Here is a 19277-nt window from a genome sequence, read left to right as displayed (position 1 = left end):
AAAGATAATCATACTGTTGAAAACACGCAGGAAGTAAAAGCAAAAATTCAATAGTACAGCAACACTTTGCAAAGGATGTTACAACTTAACTCATAGTAAATTCCTATGATATATATGATTTCTATTGTAGAATAAAGCAAATAGCAACTGTAAATAGCAATACCTGTAATAGACTGAAGTTGAAGAAGCAAAAATGAGGTAACTGAAATATCAGTACACAGGCGACCCCTACTCAGTAGCCTAACTATTATGTTGGACAACTGAAGATGAACTATTATAATGCTTCCATTTAACATGCTCTTTGTTTTATCAATAGGGATACGTCATTAAGGACACAGATCTGATAAAAACAACATGCATTGAGAGTATTTAAATAAGAACTGCTTATATGCCACATCAATCTTAGGTAAACAGAAATAAAGCCCCTAAAGTAAGAAGACATGGTATATTATATTTTTTTTTAATTTATATTTAGCAACAGTGAAAATGATTGAAAAACACTTAATTCCTAACACTCCAGGCAGTTCATATTGTAAGACTAAGATAACTTCCCATATTATCTACACAGCAGAGAACCTCAATTTCAAGCACCATAAATAAGAAAAATCATATTATCACAGGGGTTGAAAGGGGCCTCAATGGATCATCTAGTCCAACCCCTCTCCTAAAGTAGATACCCTACAATAGGTTACACAAGTAGGCACCCAGGTGAGTCTTGAATATCTCCACAGATGGAGACTCCACAACCTCTCTGGGAAACCTGTTCCAGTGCTCCACCACCCTTAGAATAAAGAAGTTCCTATACATGTTTGTATGCAACTTCCTTCATTCAAGTCTTAGGCCATTGCTCCTTGTCCTACCTCTGCACACCACTAAGAAGTGCCTGGCCTCATCCATTTGCCTCCCACCTCCATTTAGATATTTATAAACATTAATCAGATGCCCTCTCAATCTTCTTTTTCTGAGGCTGAACAGACCCAGGTTACTCAGCCTCTCCTCATACAGGAGATGCTCCAGGCTCCTTATTACCTTTGTAGCACTCCGCTTGACTCTTACGAGATCCCAATCTTTTTCAAACTGAGTCCAGAACTGGACACAGTATTCTAAATGTGGCCTCACCAGGGCAGGATAGAAAGGGAGGACCACCTCCCTCCATCTTCTGGCTTCACTCTTTTTAATGCACCCAGGATACGCTTGGCCTTGTAAGACAAAAGTGTTCACTGATGGCTCATGGCCAACCTGCTGTCCACCAGAACACCCACATCCTTCACAGAGATCCCTTGCATCAGGTCTTTCCCTGACTGACACATGCAGTTGCTCTGCCCCATGTGCAAGACTCTACACTTGCTCTTGTTAAACCTTATCAGGTTCTTCTCTGCCTAACTCTCCAGTCTGACCAGGTCTTGTTGAATGGTAGCACTGCCATCTGGTGCATCAGCCACTCCTCCCAGCTTTGTATCATCAGAAAACTTGCTGAGGGTGGACTCTATCCTTTCATCCAGGTCACTGATGAAGATGTTGAACAAGACTGGACCCAGTACATATCTGTAGGGAACACTACTAGTTACATGCCTCCAACCAGTATCTGTGCTGCTGATGACCACCCTCTGAGCTCTGTCACTCAGGCAGCTGTCAGTCCACTTCAATGTCCACTCATCTATCCCACACGTTCTAAGTTTCATAACAAGGATGTTGTGGGAGATGGTGTCAAATGCCTTGCTGAAATAATGTACGCAACATCCACTGCTCACCTCCCACCTACCCAGCCAGTGATGACATCATAGAAGGTCACCAGGTTGGTCAAGTGTGATTTCCCCATGACAAATCCATGCTGACTACTCCTGATAACCTTCTGTTCCAATTACTTGGAGAGAGTAATGTAATAATAAATAAACACATTCATATACAAATGTGTATAAGCCATCCAATTATCTGAAGTCTAAGAAATGACAACATCTAAATGATTAAAAATATAAATGAAAAAAATTAAAAAACTATACACTTTTAATGTAAATCTATGTAAATAGTCTAGATCTTGAAAAAAATTAATTCAAATATTCTATTTTAGGTCTTCATAAAAACAACATTTTGCTATGCAATTATAGCGGATAACTTCACACAGTCTATGACAGAATATCTCCCATTCCTTTCTGTAAACATTTGTATGACTGGGTGCATTTATCAAAACATTTAAAATTAGGTCATTGAGATAAGCTGTTAAAGAAGTAAGAGTCCAGAAAGACAGAAGCATTCATACCTCTTTCACTCAGGGTTATGAACAATTTATGCAAAAAAATCAAGCACACACAGATGCAAACAAAAGGGTATACATTCCCACATTTACACCCTATTCAAATCTGTGGAAAGCAAGATACAACTGTGATCAATGAATTATGAGGCACCTCAAAAAAAAATTATTCATTGGTATAAAATAGTAGAAAAATAAAACAGAAAAACAGGAATACTGTGAATTTCAGAAAAACAGCACAGCAATACACCTACTAACCAGTGTTGCCAACACAGTTCAGCCCCTAACTCTGGCAGGTTTCATTACAAGTATATTTAAAATTGCTCCTATACTTTGAGCGCAGGGTTCCTACACCAATATTTACTGTTGGCAAGTGACTATGCAGGTATTCCTGATGGATGAACACAGAAGCCATCTTCTCCAAGGCATCACCTCATATCTGATTCATTTGGCAGCAGTGGGAATGACAAAGAACTTGAAAACAATTTCCAAAGCAGAAAGGACTCTGTCAGCTTATCACAGCTGTATAGTCCCTAGTAAGAAAATAAAGGCTCAAATGAGAATGCTCTACTATCACTCATGGACATTACCAAGGAGAACAACGTTCTTTCCGTATTCCTCCAGACATTATTATCAAAACAGCACTTGTTAACATATCTGTTATCACAAAGGCTGTAGAAATGTTACCTTCCTAAGTTTCTAATGCATTCACACCATAGGAAGGAGCAATAAGCAGTAAAGGAAAGTCTCCTAAAGGACAAATGTTACAAAGGTAACGGACTGAGAGAGATCATTATTGCATACTGTGCACAATTATTAGACGCTTTGCTTCTCCCCCACATTCAAGAAATACAAATATGCTCAAATACACTGAATATCCAGCCAAATGCAGAAAATAGCCACTAACTAAAAACCAGATAAACAATTCCAAGCCTTTCTACAGAAACAAAACAAAACAAAAATTTATAAAAAAAAGCAATAAGGTAGTGAGATAAGTAAAAAATAGCTGCATCCTGAGCTAATAGGTTGAAGAACAAATAAGAAGAAAGGGAATTAACAATATATTAGCAGTATCATCTTTTAAGTTATACCACCACACATACAGGCTTTACACAAGAACTTGGAATGAATTGAATACTAAATTCATATTAGTACTATGACAGCGGAAGTGCTCCTGTCCCTCTCCCCTGGAATTAGTTCTCAAGTTTGTTGTCATTCTCATTGCTGACAAATTAATCAAATAAGAGGAGTGTCTTGCAGCAGAAAGTGATAGGGAAAAGCTTATCATTCACTGCTCCCTAGAAATGAATATAAGTATTATGTTAAGAGTTGATCTCCTGCTCCATTTAAAAAAATAAAAATAAAAAAAACAAAACTATGATATTTTTAGGATCAGGAATGATTTGATCTTCTTTTATACCTCACCATTACAGAGTTTTGTCTATGAGCAATGTGCTCCTTATAACACTCTAGAGCACTTCTTCCTAAAGTCTCAAAACTAAAAGAATTGGGATGTCAGATATTTCCAAAGACTCAGCTACAGAAGTATGGGAAATATTCATTAGCAATTCACATTCTCAGAAATATTTTAACCTGGAGAAGATCCTGATCAATCAGTAATGATCCTGGACGAATTCTAAACAGTGTCTATACTTCATGTTTGCATGTACACACATGGAATCAATAAAAGTTATAAATAAGAAGTACTGAAAGCTTACATTCAGTATTTACAGTAAGAAAAGAATAATTTATTGTTGTGAAATTATGAGTGATCCTTTGTTCATGATGGTGAAGCTTGAGAGAAGGCAACAGTAACCGATAAGGTTATTCACAGAAAAGAAGCTGGGGATCTCCAAGGTGGAAATCTAGACCACTGCTTCCTAACATCAAGTAAAATAAACATCACTGCATAGTCTCACTTACTGCTTATTTTTTTTATTTTTTTTTTAATCTCAAAAAATTTAGCACTTTATGTGCTGGACAGAAGCACAATAAAGTTCTACAACCATGACAATGGGTCACAGGAGCATTAATTGCCATCTCATGCAGGGCACAGGCTATCCACCAACAGGCAAAGTGTCTCCCTTCATCACTGTGAAAGACTTCAGTTAAGGGAACATCCCAGGAAATGAATGGATGAAAGATATTCATTTAAAGCCCCAGTCTCAGATAAAAGCACAACCTCCTACAAGCACAGTAATCTACTAGGCTATGTAACACAGATACTTCTTTAAAAAGTGGAGTCAGGGAGAAGAATGTTGGATAAGATTCTACACTGTGATTATCCATCTCCTCTCACACTGAAATTCTCACAGGCTTACAAGTGTAAGTGACATTTTATCACACCTGAACAGTTTGTATAAACAGCAGCAACCATCACTACTCTGCAACCTTTTATTGCCAGAAATAAATTGTCCCAGCCTCCTAGAAATTAGGCTTGCAATCTCCTACTTTGGGCATTTAATGTGTTTTATTTTAGAATCTTACCAATTTAAAGTTATATCAACTCTAGGAGAGAGTTTCTGGAACATTACTCATGATGAATGTGAAGGTAGTATGAAAAGGGAAATACGCATATCATTTTTTTTCCACGTTAGTTACACAACAAAACACTCTTAGTCATGCAAGGTAAAAATAATGAATGAGACAAGATGATATATGAAAAGGACACTATCTTCTTTCTACACATTAATGTATCAATTCTGTGATTCTGTATGAGCACTACTTGCTTATAAGTCCAAATTGGTTGTCATACTAGAATTGTGTAAAGCCTTAGGAAAGAATGGTGTGAGGGCTCTTTTTAGAAAATTACACTGAGTAAAAGGTATTTCACTAATTAACACCCCTTCCCAAATAAATCCTTATGCCGTCTTAAAATAAGCCTCTTTTAAGCAGAGAAAAGATCACAGAATATTTGCAGAGCCCCCACTTTGACATCTGTTGGTATTCCCTATGCACAAATGTGCTTCTGTGTGCATGTTTATTGGAAGAGGTCATCAAGGGCTTGCTTGGATTATTCATCATTTTCAAGCTCTCCTATTTGCAAAGCTTCTGTTAATGTCAGTGAAATCTAACCTAGACAGAAGTTTCAGAGGTCAGATATTTGGCATGCTGCATTTAGAAACCCAAGTACAAAGTTGACAAGGATGCTTCAGACATAGGGGATTACAGCGGAAATAGGTCTCCCTCTGCCTAACTGACTATTGAGCAGATCCAAGGAAGAATACACTGAGATTGCCTGATGTTATTAAAGCCTGCATTTTTGCTTTTTTTTTTTCCTCCACCGACTAAATCAATTCTTCAATTTGGCAAAGCCCAGCACAGAAAAAACACTATTTTTATTACAGCAGAAAAGGAATAAGACACAAGACATAAAATCACATACTACATGACCAATAAAAAGCAGATACTTACAGTTCGTAGGAACTGTATTTCATCTTCCCCTCCTTCACCCCCTTCAGCCATGGCTCTTGAGGAGTCAGCCCTGCTAAGACTCTGATCGCCTCCACCGGCGGCTCTCTGCGCTCAGTACAGCTCCTCTTCTCCTATCAGTATTAGCATATAGCTAATCCACAGCCATATAGGGAGCTCAGCAAACTCCACTGCACTGCAGACTGTCAGTCAACCCCCTCACTGCCAGAACCAACTGCGCCGCTTTTCCAGCTCATAGCAAGCAATTCCTTTCCTTTTCTCTCTTAACTCTCTACCCTAGAGGCAAATACATATATAAATAAATAAATACCCTATTGTTAAGGTACTGCAGGGAGCATTAAATGCATCATTAGCTTGTGGTGGCTTGATTTATTTTTTATTTCCCAGACACAACAGCAATAATGCTGAAGTGTTAATGAAATCAGAGCTTACACTTCCATTTTCAGATTAGTGTACCCAATTCTGCACTGACATGTATCAGATTTGGCAACTCGTTTTTTTTACTGATTTGTGCAGCAGAAAGATGCAAATCATAGGACATGCTGATTTTACAAGCTGATTTTGACAGCAGATGTCTTCAGCTTGCTTGCAATAACTACCTTCTTTTTTTTCTTCCCAGCATAAGCAGCTGCAAATCTCATTTCTAAAAGGACTCAATGATCTGAACCTACTCTGTAGTTATTTTTGCTATCCTTTAAAATAGCATTTAGGTAAATATCCTATGCACCATAAGGATTTTATTTGTAGTGTTTCAAAACTGCACATGAATATGCATAGGAGATGGTATAAATACAGTTCAAAACCTACCCAGCACACATGTTAAAATGCAACTTAAAATAACTTTAACTTGACTTTAATTTGTTTTTAATGAAAATGGTTCAACATTAGTAAATCAGCAAGGGGGAAAAAAAGCACATAGTCTGGTACCAAATATACTAGAGTAAAGGGAAGAAAAGAGAAAGGAAGCAAGGAAACAAGAGATTAGAGTATTAATAAGGATCTGGCCAGCCAATTTAGTATATGGTCTTACATTTCACGACAAGGTTGCAAACACAGCCTACTCACACATTCCATACCCAAAATCTGTGACATCCATATTTGATATCAGTAGGTGCTTTTGCAAAGAATACTGTACATGCACAATCCTTTCCTGAGTAACATCGTGTCTTTTGTTATTGTTGTTGTTTTGTTTTGTTTTTTTACAAATGAAAAACTGAGGCATTGAGGTAGTGGGAGAATAACTTTCTTGGCAAAAGACAAAAGTTTCATGGAAGAAAAATGGAAGCAGGTAACCCTTTCTCCACAAATAAATACACTCACATATAACTGTTTTTCAGACATGGAACCCAGAACACATTGTCCCTACCACCAAAAATAGTATTGTGATTTTTCCCTAATCAAAATTAACATAGATACAAGCTAAACCACAAGATGCTCAACAGTTTATCTTCTTCAACAGGTAAAACGCTTTGAAAAAACGTTTCACTCTCTCTCACCACCCTGAGAAACCCTGTCGAAAAATAATGATGATCACATTACTTGGCAACAGAAGCAACTCCAAAGCTTTCATGTGACACAGCAAGTCAGGCTAGCCAAGGCACTGGCAGTCCACAAGGCACTGACAGTCCACCTATTCCTCCACCCCATCATTTCTTTTTCTGCTGAAAGCACACATGTCAGATAGTTTTGTGCAAGTCGAGTGCAGTGTGGCAGAAAAATATTTTTCAAAAGATATGTGTCAGAAAACCTATTTGGTTGCTCTCTGAATGTTGTTTTGCTTTTTTTTTTTTTTTTTTCTTTTAGATTCCAGTCATTGTTGAATCCCTGTTTTCTCCTCTTTACTCATAAACAAAAAGTGCAAAACTCAAGAGATCCTCTAAAGGTTAATTATATAGTTACCCTGAAAAAAAATCAGTCTGAAGTCTACAGGAAACTTCTTAAAGCCAAAGCAAGCCACTTGAGTCTATATTGAAAAACAGATTAGTAGATAGGGGTCTGCTGATGATATGTGCTTACCCAAATATTTACACGGATTTGATACATGTATCACATAGCACAGCCCACATATGTAAGGATAGCTTTCCAGGGAAGTCTCAAGGAAGCAACCAGTAAGGCATGCTACTTCTCTTCCAAAGATTATAAACAAGGAAAACTCAACATACTGAGAAAGTAAGTGCTAGTCAGAAGATTTGTTACAAGCGTTCATGCACACACACAAAAAAAAGTGTTTCTTCACAAATAGAAATCCATATCATGCAATATATCTGCTGATCAAGTTAGATTTCATTACCGGGGTAAGATTTTCAGGGAGAAAATTCTGAACATGGAGAGCTGAGATTAATCTACCTGAATCAAGCTGAAAGGAGAAAATATGCAACTCTTCTCTATATCTTAGTATTCTGTCCAAAATGGTCCCTATGGAACTTTAGCATACTTCTACAGTAAAATATTGCTACCTTTACATCAGGTAAAATAAATACCTATGTCTGGAACTTCTAATAACATAGCTATGAAAGTTAGCATTTATTTAAGTACATGCATCAATATGCTAGGAAAAAAAAAAAAAAAAAGAAAAAAAAAAAGAATGCTAAGAATACCTCTAGTGCTGTAACATGTAGAGGATATATCAGACATCTGAAATCTTGGCTCACATCAAAATTGATCTGCAGGTTTTTCTTTCTGTTAAGTCCTTTTTCTTCACTTGGTACTTAGTTTTACAAAACAGCCTAATTACTTGACCCAGAAAACAAATTATTTCAACTAGATTTTTAAAAAATCATCCAGGAAACTGCAAAGCTATTTAATAACATTTTTGTTTCTTAGGACTTTACTCTGCTTGGTGATATGCCTATACCTTTAACAAGAAAAATATTTAACTGCTACAGCTTAATGATACATGTCTTCTCAAGACATAACTGTGGTGCTTTCCAGGATTTCCCTACTGTTCTGTGATTGAGGTTTGGCTGTTCATGGATCTACTACATCTAATTAGAAGTCTTTTACATGAAGTATAATACTTCACATTTTTAACTTCTTAATACCTGTCTTTAAAAATCTGTCTACAGAAGAGGAGGAGAAAAAAAAAAAAAAAAAAGGATTGATTAACTGAAGTCATGACTGAAAGAAAATTATTTCAGGCCACTGCAGTAAATCAATCCAAAAGGGTTACACATCACACACAGCGTGTTGATATACAGTGACTCTGCGTTATTGGAGATGGCTGTGAGGTGGAGTATTCCACCAAGAAAGCTGCAAAGGTCAAACAAACTGAGTTGGAATCATTATGTATTCTACGATAACCTATTTTTGTTGATCACTTTTAAACCTGTATTTCAGTACTTTTGATGCTGAACACATTCTGGACAGTTTCTTGCACTTTAAAGCTGTCAAAAGTAACTCACCCAAGAAGTTTTGGAAAACTACAAAAATTTAAGAGAAAGTTGTTTTCTGTTCTCAACACAATTGTACTGCCTGCTCATTTTCCAAACACATGAAGTTGCTGCTTCTTATACATTCAGGCTAACTCTTCACATGTGTTCCTAACTCCAAGTTAACTTTTGGCAGAATTTATTGTTGCTGGCACCAAACAATTCAATGTTCAAAACTTTCACAGTGACAGTAGCCTGGCAACAAAAAAAGTTTATAAAAGAGCAAACAACCTCCCTGCTATAACAAAAGAATACCTGAATCTAAATCTTTTTTTTTTTTTTTTTTTCTTTCCCCCCAATGAATATTTTACTTTTCCAAGTATTGACTTACACCATTCAATACTGGTAAAAAATAGAAGATATTGAAGATCTAGTGGTAAATACATGCAGCATGCCAATTTCAGAAATGGAAGTTAAAAAACATCAGTTACCTGACTACCTGTTGGGTGTGAAATGAAAACTATGTTCCACTGACAATAACAGGCCTAAAAGCTAAAATGTAGGCAGTACTACAGAAGGTTCTCTGCATCAACTTACAGGTTCACCTATGCACATTTCATAATATAGGAACATTTTAGATTAATATTAAACAATTATTACTCGCAAAACGTTCTGTATGGTTCAAATAGAAATAAAAACTGCTTGATTACAAGACATAGCAACAATATACTTCCTTTCCACAACTATTTATGTTAAAATATCAGAAATCTATTTAAAGCTCAATGAATTATTATTCACCCTCAGTCAATGTTTTTCATACCTAAAGCAAGCAGATAACACCACATAATCTCCCCAGGGTCCTTCAATACCAAACTCTCTGCATACTTTATGCTCCACTTAAATACAAAATTATGTATAGATACGGTTTTAAAAAGCCATGAAGAGGCAGCATGTTACCTCCTCTACAGAAAAACTCACCATTTTCAAATTTGCTATGCTGGACATTTTTCGCCTACGTGGTAAGGCAGCCAACTACTCATCCAGCTCACAGACACCAGCACTCAGTGTAAGCAAACATTCCAGCCACAGTAGAAAAAGGGTTTTGCTTTTTTTTTTTGCTTTTTTTTTTTTTTTTTTTTTTCTTTTTTTTTTTTTTTTTTTTTCCCCTGGGAACTTGCCCTAAACAAATTCCAGCTTTTTAAAGTTTCTTCTAAAGGAATTTAATACAACTAAAAGTGGAAAATGCAAGATATTAAGTAGTCAAGATGAATATATTCATCAGAAGATTCTTAAGAGTAATTTAACGGGAGAACAGTTTGGGGTTTGTTTGTTTGTTGTTTGTTTTTTTTTTAAGATTATATATATCCCTAGACCTCATCTAAATTTTTCCTATCCTTTTAGAAATTAACACTGTAGAACTTGACACACCCTATGTAAATATTTTGTTGTGAAAGTCAAAGTTTCACTTTGTTGTTAAACACTTAGGCAATCTGGTGCAATTATTTAGAGATGTAGAAGGAATAAATTGTCTTATGGTGTTTTAGAATCAACAGCATACTATGGGTACTGCTTATAAGACCCAGTACAGTGATTCACCAAGAAACTTCACCACAACTCTATTCAAGTAATAAGAAGTCAGTATCTGAGAACAGATGCTCAAAACTCGCCAAGAGGAAAGCTGTAAATTGCCAAAGTGAAGTCTGTGCAAATGCCATAATTTTTAACATTTACAATCCTGACTAGACAAGGTCTAGGTCTAAAAATTCAGGAAAAAGTATAATAATAATAATAATGGATTCTAAGAGGCATAACTAAATTGAGTCAAATAGATGTAACTAGGGAAAAATTTCAAACACTATGGAAGTGACACTCACGTTCAACACAATTTGAAATGAAATCCTCATAGTAATAATTTGTTCGGCACATGTATTCGAGCCTCCTGAATACACAGATAATTCTATTACTGTTAGAAAGAGAAACATGGTAACAAAAAAAACAGCGTTGACATACAGAATACCTTTGTCCTTTTTCCCTCTGATCTTCAAAAGTTTGTGCTAGATTGCCATCTAGTGGCGAAAGAAAATAAAGATTGTAAGACAAGTTATTAAGTGCAATCACTAAGTTGTTTTTACCCATAATGTTTCATTTACAAGTTAATTATAGGTTATCTAATGTATTTTTTTAACATAGTCTGTGACGTTAAGAACTTTGGTACTGAATCCTAGTCTTTCCTTAAAGAAAAAGGACTTATTTTTCACAATCTTTCACCAGTTTGTAAATTTGCCAATGTGTGCATTTTGTTAGTGGCCACTTTTGTGTTCCCAGTGAAATCAACATAAATGTTTTATGATCAAATGTAAAACATAGGTAAAAGTAAAGTACAAGGGGAAAAAAACAAACAAAAACAAAGTATATATTTCAAAACATTATAATAGATATATTTCAAATTTAGAAATAACTTCAAAACTTTCTTATATAGCCTGGCTTTATAGTTGTAAATGAGGGAGCAAACATAAAATTGTCATGACGTAACCGATTTATGAATGCAGACTAATAGAGTATTAATAACAAGTGAAACACGTCATGAACAATATGGTTATTTTTAAAGGTAATTCTTGGAAAGATAAAAGTGGTTGTAACACCTGTGGTGTCCACATCTTGGCACAGCAAAAGCACTGTTGCAGTCAAGCCCAAACTGAATGCAGTACTTGACAGGCAGCCTCACCAATGCTGAGTACTAGAAAAAGGATCACCTCCCTCCTGGCAACACTATTTCTGATACAAGCCAGGATACCGCTGGCCTTTTTGTCCACCTGGGCACACTGCTGGCTCATGTTTAAATGAGTGGTGACCAGGACTCCCAGCTCCATTTCTCCCACACTGTTCTCCAGCTGCTCTGTCCCAAGCCTCCAATGTTGCCTGGGGCTGTTGTGTTCAAAGTGCAGAACTCAACGTCCTGCTTGGTTATCTGTTTGCTACCTACTCATTTTGCCTGAGGATGTCAGCAATCCCACCTCAGATCTAATCTTTGTTCCTTCTGCAATACACACACCAGTTACCTATGAGAGGTCCTTTCACAAAGAACGTACGTACTTATGGCTCCACTCCCCAGCTGGGGAGGGGGGAAAAAGCAAACCAAAACACAGTAGTCTCTTTACAGAGACATTCTAAACAAACAAGCACCTCTTAGAGCCTCCTTACATCTTTCCGCCCTTTTCCCCCCCCTTTCTTATTATTGCAAAACTTGCAGCACAAGCGAGCCTGCAGCCCGCTTCTCTTCCATACTTCATCTCTGCTGCAGTCAATTCCTTAAGAGAAAACCATCCTGCTACCACCACAGCCCCTCCCTATGCTTTATGTTTTTTATGTTTCTCCTCCTCGTGCACTATAGTGCATTTCTCCCTTACCTTCCCCCTCTTTCCTTCTTTCCCTTCTCACCGCGTTCGGGACCCCTCACGACTCGCCCAGCACCGCACCTGCGGGGCGTATTACCCACCCCCACCTTTCCTCACGCGCCCCCAACGGCCGCCACCCCGTGCATTCGGCTCCTGCTCGCTCTCGTCTGCTCAGAAGACATGATGTAAAAATCTCAAATTGGGAAAAAATAAAATAAAGTACAACCCATTGTTACGTTCCCGGAATATTTGCTTTTGATACCCCTCTTCTTGCATCTGTTTCTAAGAGCATTCACAGGTTGCAGTGGGGTCAGCAGGGAAGCGCGGTGCTCAAAGCTCAGCTGCAAACCCAGCGCCCATCGCTGCCTGCAGCATGTTTGCACCCGCAGCGCAGCTACACCTGCTGGAACAAGGCGGACATTCTCACAGCACTTTGCACTTAGAACGCGTTAAGAGTTTATGTGCAAAAGTTACAGGATAGATTCTGGAATGCATTTAAAAATAAAGCTGGCATTTCTACTGCGTCACTTTTCATTCCTTTATGAAGCTTTGCATAAATACCCAGCTTAATTGTTTTCACGAGTTCGAGGACCAGTTCATATCAAAGAACACTGCCCTCCTGGCTCCTGTTGTTGCTGATCAGATGAAGTGCCTGCCATGAACTCCAACAGCAGAGGCACAGAGTGGAAGCTGTTTGCAATCATCAGTTGTGATCATTCAGGCTCTTTCCTAATGCTGTGAACAAAATGATCTGAAGAATCCAATAATTCAGGTATAAGGATGAAAATGACCACATGTGAATTAGTTCTAATGGTCATTTTGCAACCAACCATCATTCAGTAGTCCTACAAATGCCATGCTTCTGATGTTTCATAAAGTTTGATAGTAAGTGTTGTAATCACACATTTAAAGGGTTTTTGAACCATGACCAATTCTTTCCATTCCCTCAATTGTTTCTGAAAAGGGGAATTTTTTAGCCATAGAAAGAAACACACAGTAATCCATGTTTCCAATGTTGTTACAGTGTTTACTTAGTTTTATTTATTTATATCTCTAAAGCTTATTTAACAAAAACACACTGGTATATTTCATTCACTCATTCACACCTATAACAAGCTCTCAGACACTGGGACCAAGCAGCCTGCCTAGAAATGCTCCTGCACACTGCTGACCACAGAGGATGCCAGCTATCAAGTCTTTATCACACTGCCAAAGTTCTTAATCAGCCACTAACTAATCAAACTGCCATTTGTCCAAGTAACTACCTAACCTGGCACAGGAGATAAAAAGGAGTAACAAGGATATGATATTGGAAGAGAAATTTAACTTGATTCATAATTGGGTCTTAAAAATTAAAATACAGCATTATTTGACACAAACCTATCTCCCAGGTTTTATTTTTATTTCATGTCTGAACTTGTTCTGGACTTCCAGGGTCAGAAATTGTGACAGCCCTATTTCAAGAGGACAAGAAAAAAAACCTAGCAATACTCCAAGGAGAGCTCACGGCTACTCAGATTTACAGCAGAACTGTGATATAATCCACATCTAAGGTTTGTAAAATAGCTAACTTCTCCTGTTTTACTGTATTTTATCTCCTACTTTTCCAGTGTAACAAACCTGATGTTTAGCAATTTTCCTCCACCAGAGGTCTCCTCCTCCACCTATCTTTAACTGTTTCCACAATACCACAAGAAAGGATCTGTCTGCCAGCAACACTTGCCTAACAAGTGCACACAAGCCCTGAACCACCCATGTAGATTATTAGTCTTATTTCAGTTATCTTAAAGGCAGCAGATTCAGTATTTCAGGAGCGCAAATCTCATAGATCCTGCCCAGTAAATTCAAAAACTGAAAGTTTGTGGTAGGAAAATAATTCACTAGAGAATACCTAACAGAGATATTCAAGACAATCAATGCAGGTGACATGATGAGAAAAGTTAGTTAATAAATAATTGCTGCTTAGTTTAGGAAAAAAAAAAAAACAAAACCTTTTCACTTTTTCTTTGCATATATTTCAATGGATCACAGCTCTTGTTTATTTGCTCTTCCTCTCATGTTTGGTTGCTAATTTTCCACAGCTTTAAAACATATGATTTATTAGCCAAATACAAGGCTTGGGTTACCAACTGTAACTGATGCATTTCTCAACTGTAGCTCAGACATTTTTAACTTATTAATCTAACCTTTGTTGCTGCAAATGAAAATGTGTTCAAGATACTTTAATTAACTTATTAACAAGATTCTACAAGTATTAGATATGACCCCTTGGGAGAGCATAGAAACCAATTATGCAATTAATCCTTCCAAATATCCCCAAGACAGTGGAGCAAAAGTCTAAAAGGAAGACACTGAAATACCTAGAGAATAAATTAAAAAACAAACAAACAAACCACTTGCACTTTTATCAACTACTTTGGATTAATTTATGGTCAGTTAGCCTGGACTATCCTAGAAACGTGGCACTTAATCATTGACATTCCTATTTTGGATATGGATCCAACAAGTGTATTTACTTTCACCTATTACAAAGAGACAATGCATACTAGATAAAGCACAGACAAGCCAAAACAAGAGCTTAGGTAACAGTAAGCATCAGTGCAGAAGGAAGAGGAACTCCTAACACTACAGCATTCCCTAGCAACACGTGCAGTCTGACCTACATTTGTTTTCATTTTAAAACTGTTCTGATACCCTCTGGAAGATCTGGTGCCTCACTATTATGATACAGGACTCTACACAAGTTCCATGATTACCTCAAACATTCAATTCAAAGCACTTAAAGTGACTCCAAAACTTTCTCCCAATTTTAAAGCTTATATTAATTTGATACACCTCAGAAAGCAGTTTTTAAATAGTTTTTATGAGTTTCAATCGCAGATTATTTCATTTATTTATTTACTTCAGACTCACATCTAGCTCTACAGCTTAAATAGCTACATCTGGCAACTCTAAGAAACAAACTGGAAGTTACGTTCTGAGCAGTAGAAACACACTTCGCTTATTTGTTTGGTTTTATTAGTTTTTCTCTACACTGAAACACTGCTGCACAACCCTCAAGAAAACCATTTCTAAGTGCTAATGCACGCGTTAATTTGCTCTCAGAAGGCACGGACAGCTGCAGGATGCACGCCAGCCACCCCCGCTCACAGCTGATACACCCCCGGCCCCAAGAGCCCGCCTCATTCAGCAGGCGCAGCTCCACGTTCCGGGCCGCCCGAACCTATTTGCTCTGCAGGCACAGGGCGTGCTGCAAATGAAGCCACGGAGTAGGGACAACCAGTGCGAAAAATAATAATCACCGCAACAGCCTTCTGGAATGGAAAGGCGCGGTACTCACGTGGTCTAGGCGGAGTAGCGTGCCTCGGGGCGCCGACGGAAGAAACATCTCCTTGTTTCCAGCAAGCGTAATCCCTTCGGCTCCCACTGCAGGAGCACGGAGAGGGATCGGGAAGGAGCACGTTTTCTCTCTACGAGAGCGACGGGGGCGGTGAAAGACGCGCGACCCCCGGGGCAGCGGGGCGGGACCACCTGGGCGGTGCTGGAGGGAGGGGCGCGTGCAGGAGTGCGGGGTAACGGGCCGGGCTGGCCCGGTCTCGGGCATGGCCCAACTATTCCCTCACGAAACACGTGCTTAATCAGGTTTGTTTCAGCTGGCGAAGGCTCCGCTTTGTTGGGCGGCGCCGATCTCGGTAACGTTGTATCAATTATTCAGAAGGCTCTTGTTGTTACGTTTTTAGGGCTGCCGGATGCAGCTGGAGGGGCTGCTCTGGAAGCAGCCTCCATCGGGCACGTGGCCAGAACCGCTCCGTGCCTCTGGGAAAGGCAGCTTTGTTCTCCTTCCACGAACACGTAATAAAACAAGTGAATTCCCGGTTACTCGGCTGCTGAGCTTCCCTAAACGCCAGGCTGCCCTATGAGTTGCCCGAGGGGAGGGCAGAGCAGGTGTGCCTCAGGCTTCGCATCCCTCGGGCTGTGCCCGGCTTGACCTCGCCTGGATCACTCCATACCCTCAGGTCTAGGTGGGAGGGCAGGAAGCGAGAAAGGCTTTTAAAATACCACTAACTTCAGCTAGTGCTGTTATGGTTCAGGTTTGCAGCCAGATAAAGGTCATAGGAGAGCAAATAGATTAAATGTGTAAACGTTCACTGGGTGAAAGTAGATATTACATTTGCAAGAAGATTTATTTATTTACAGAAATGCCTTTGTGAAGTAGTCCAATGAGCTGATAAAATAAGAGGAGAGAATGTAAAGTTCATTGTAAAATAGAGGAATATTATGATAAACATTAAGGTCCTTGCCTAGCAGGTTTAAGCAGACAGACAGCATATTCTGCTAGTGATTATTTAAGAGCCATTTATAACAAAGTGAAGGGTTCTGAAAATACATTATGGATCATTGCAGTGTATTTTCTATTTTGTCTTGTTTGTATCCATTCTTGCCCCTCCAAAAACTCCTATAAAACACAGTATTTCTCTTCACATTGCTGCTGGGAGGTCTATGATTATATGCAATAGGTCTCCATGAGCTTTGTACCCCGTGCTAGCCAAAGACTGTGCTTCCTTCTGCTAGCACAAAGCCTTAATGTCCATTGTTCACATAGACCTTTGCATTCTGAAGATAGCAATTGTAAGACATACAGCTGCTATGCTTTCTTTGTATGGAATCTCTTCTTCCTTGGAAAGTAGAATAAACAAACACCAAAAACGACAAGCTCTTGCTGTTTTATGTTTGATCTTCCATGTTTCATAAAACACTAAATATTTATTGTATCACAAAACAGAACAGTGGTGGAGACATACAGATGCATTTATGATGATGGAGAAAAAAAAAAAACAGGAAAGAAATGAATACTGAAAAAGGACATGAAAGGCAAGTTACTACAGCTCTGTAGAAGTTGAAGCTTTCAGTCTGTATTTAAAGGAGTTTTATATGCATAGTAGATAACTGTCATTAACAGAAGTGTTCTCTCTGACCTTTTTTTGCTGAAAACATAGTAGGGAATCTTGAGGATTGTAAACATTCCTAAACTTTGGTTGCACTTGGCTTGCATTTCTTTTATGTTATTATGGACTGAGTTCATTCATATATAAAACATTTAAATTGAGTAAGTGATGGGATTTGAATTAAGTAATTAATTTTCTAGTCCTGTTATTGCATTTATAACTGCTCTGTATGTTAACAAGCAGACACTGAAGTTCCACAGATCTTTGAAAACTAAGGTAGTATTGCAGTTTCATTTGTCTTGTGCATCCTGCTTTATAATGTAGGTTGAACATTATGAAAAACATCTCCAGATGATGTTTTCAACAAATGCCTTTAATAAAGCATTTTTCTTTTTTCATGTTTTTTCAAATAGTTTATTTCTCTTCAAAAGTTACTTAAAAATGCAGTCATGTCATTTCTCTTTAGAAATGAATGTTCGTATACAAAGTTACAGCTATCAATCTAAAAACTTGAATACTTTCTGTAACAATTGGACAGATAGGAATGTAATGATGGAAGGATTAGCACAATAGAAAGGCACTGAAATAAAGGGAAGGAGATTACTCATTTTTATCAAAATATTTTGGATCATAGGGGAAACTTTCATCAAAGAGGGTTCTCCAGAAAAAGATCCTTCCCCACTGGCAGTCAGCCCTTAAATGGGGGGGAGAGGGGGGGGGGGGGGGGGGGGGGGGAGCAGAAATCTGAGAGGTGTACGCAGGCTCCACTCCTTTTAGTCAAACAGGTGAATTATACTTCAACTGTTCTCTAGGGCCTGATTGAGGACCTTTCCCAAGAGCTTTTCAGTCAGTGGTTCAGGCTGATGCCTCAAGCAGTTCCCATATACCTTCTAATGAACTAAGACTTATTTTAATCATAAGAAGACTTAAACCAGATACTATTACTCTCAAAATCCTACCATAGGCAAGAAAGAAGCACATCTTACATGTAATTAATAAACTTTGAAATACTGTTACTGTAACTGAATTCTTCACTCACTATTCAGAGAATTACTGTAAGTCTAGATCTAATAATAACACAAAAATAAGTAAAAAATACAGGAAAGTTACAATAGTAACAATGCTATTGAGATTGTGACACATGTATCTCTACTATCTATCTTTTTGACTGGTGGTGTGCACACCTGTCAGCTGCTCCTTTGGATACTGAGAGGAACAGCTTCAGGAGAGTTGTGACAAGCAGGTCATAGTGAGATGTTCAGCAAGGGTTGCATTTTGTCTTCTGCATTTGGTAGTATGCTTTTAACACCTTATTCTTTTTTCACTGGACTGCATATCAAGCCAAATATGTGGAAAAAAAAAAACAACACCTTTATTGGGTTAAAAACATTTCAGAGAACATCAATAGACGTAGTTCCTAGATTGTTGTAACTCTTCATTAGATTATTTCCATGTAACTTTTTTTTTTTAAAAGTGATTCCAAAATGATGATTCATTCCAATTTTTACATAAGCTACTTAATTTGGTTTTACTTTTAAAATATAATACCTAGAAAATGATTTTTTTGCTTAAGCAGAAGGAGATTAACATCTGTGGATTTTCATTTATACTTCTATGGCTGCTGGTAAGTTGCATGGCTCTTGCTGTCTGTATCTCTACATATAAAAGCAACTACTTCCACATTAGTAGAAAGGCAAGCAATATGTGTAGGTGTAGAGTTGGAAATAATACAAGAATGGTGGTGTAATAGAAAGCCAAAGGTTACAAATAGGAAAAGCTCACCAGTTCTGATGCCTTCAGTCTAGACAGAAAATGCTGAGGCTGGTCACCCAAACTCCACAAAGGAACAGTATCCAAAAGAGATGCTGCCTCAGTGGTGGTCAGCTCT

The 19277-nt window shown here is 38.0% G+C and overlaps 1 protein-coding gene across 3 annotated transcripts in view; it reads right to left on the bottom strand.

Moving 5' to 3' along the window:
* The window catches only part of RYR3 (ryanodine receptor 3), a 174165-nt gene extending 158103 nt beyond the window's left edge, over positions 1-16062 (bottom strand). The window contains exon 1 of one of the 3 annotated variants that reach the window (XM_032444977.1): positions 15784-16062. In XM_032444977.1, the coding sequence (XP_032300868.1) occupies positions 15784-16047 (264 nt within the window). In that variant the 5' untranslated portion in view covers positions 16048-16062. Of the gene's footprint in view, positions 1-5662; positions 5868-15783 lie in introns of those variants that run through there. The other 2 variants (XM_032444978.1, XM_015864781.2) reach the window with 2 other exon arrangements.
* Positions 16063-19277: the final 3215 nt, after the last annotated feature.

This window comes from Coturnix japonica, chromosome 5 (genome assembly GCF_001577835.2).
Source record: "Coturnix japonica isolate 7356 chromosome 5, Coturnix japonica 2.1, whole genome shotgun sequence".
Lineage (NCBI taxonomy): Eukaryota > Metazoa > Chordata > Aves > Galliformes > Phasianidae > Coturnix > Coturnix japonica.
This window is presented reverse-complemented; position numbering and strand designations above follow the sequence as displayed.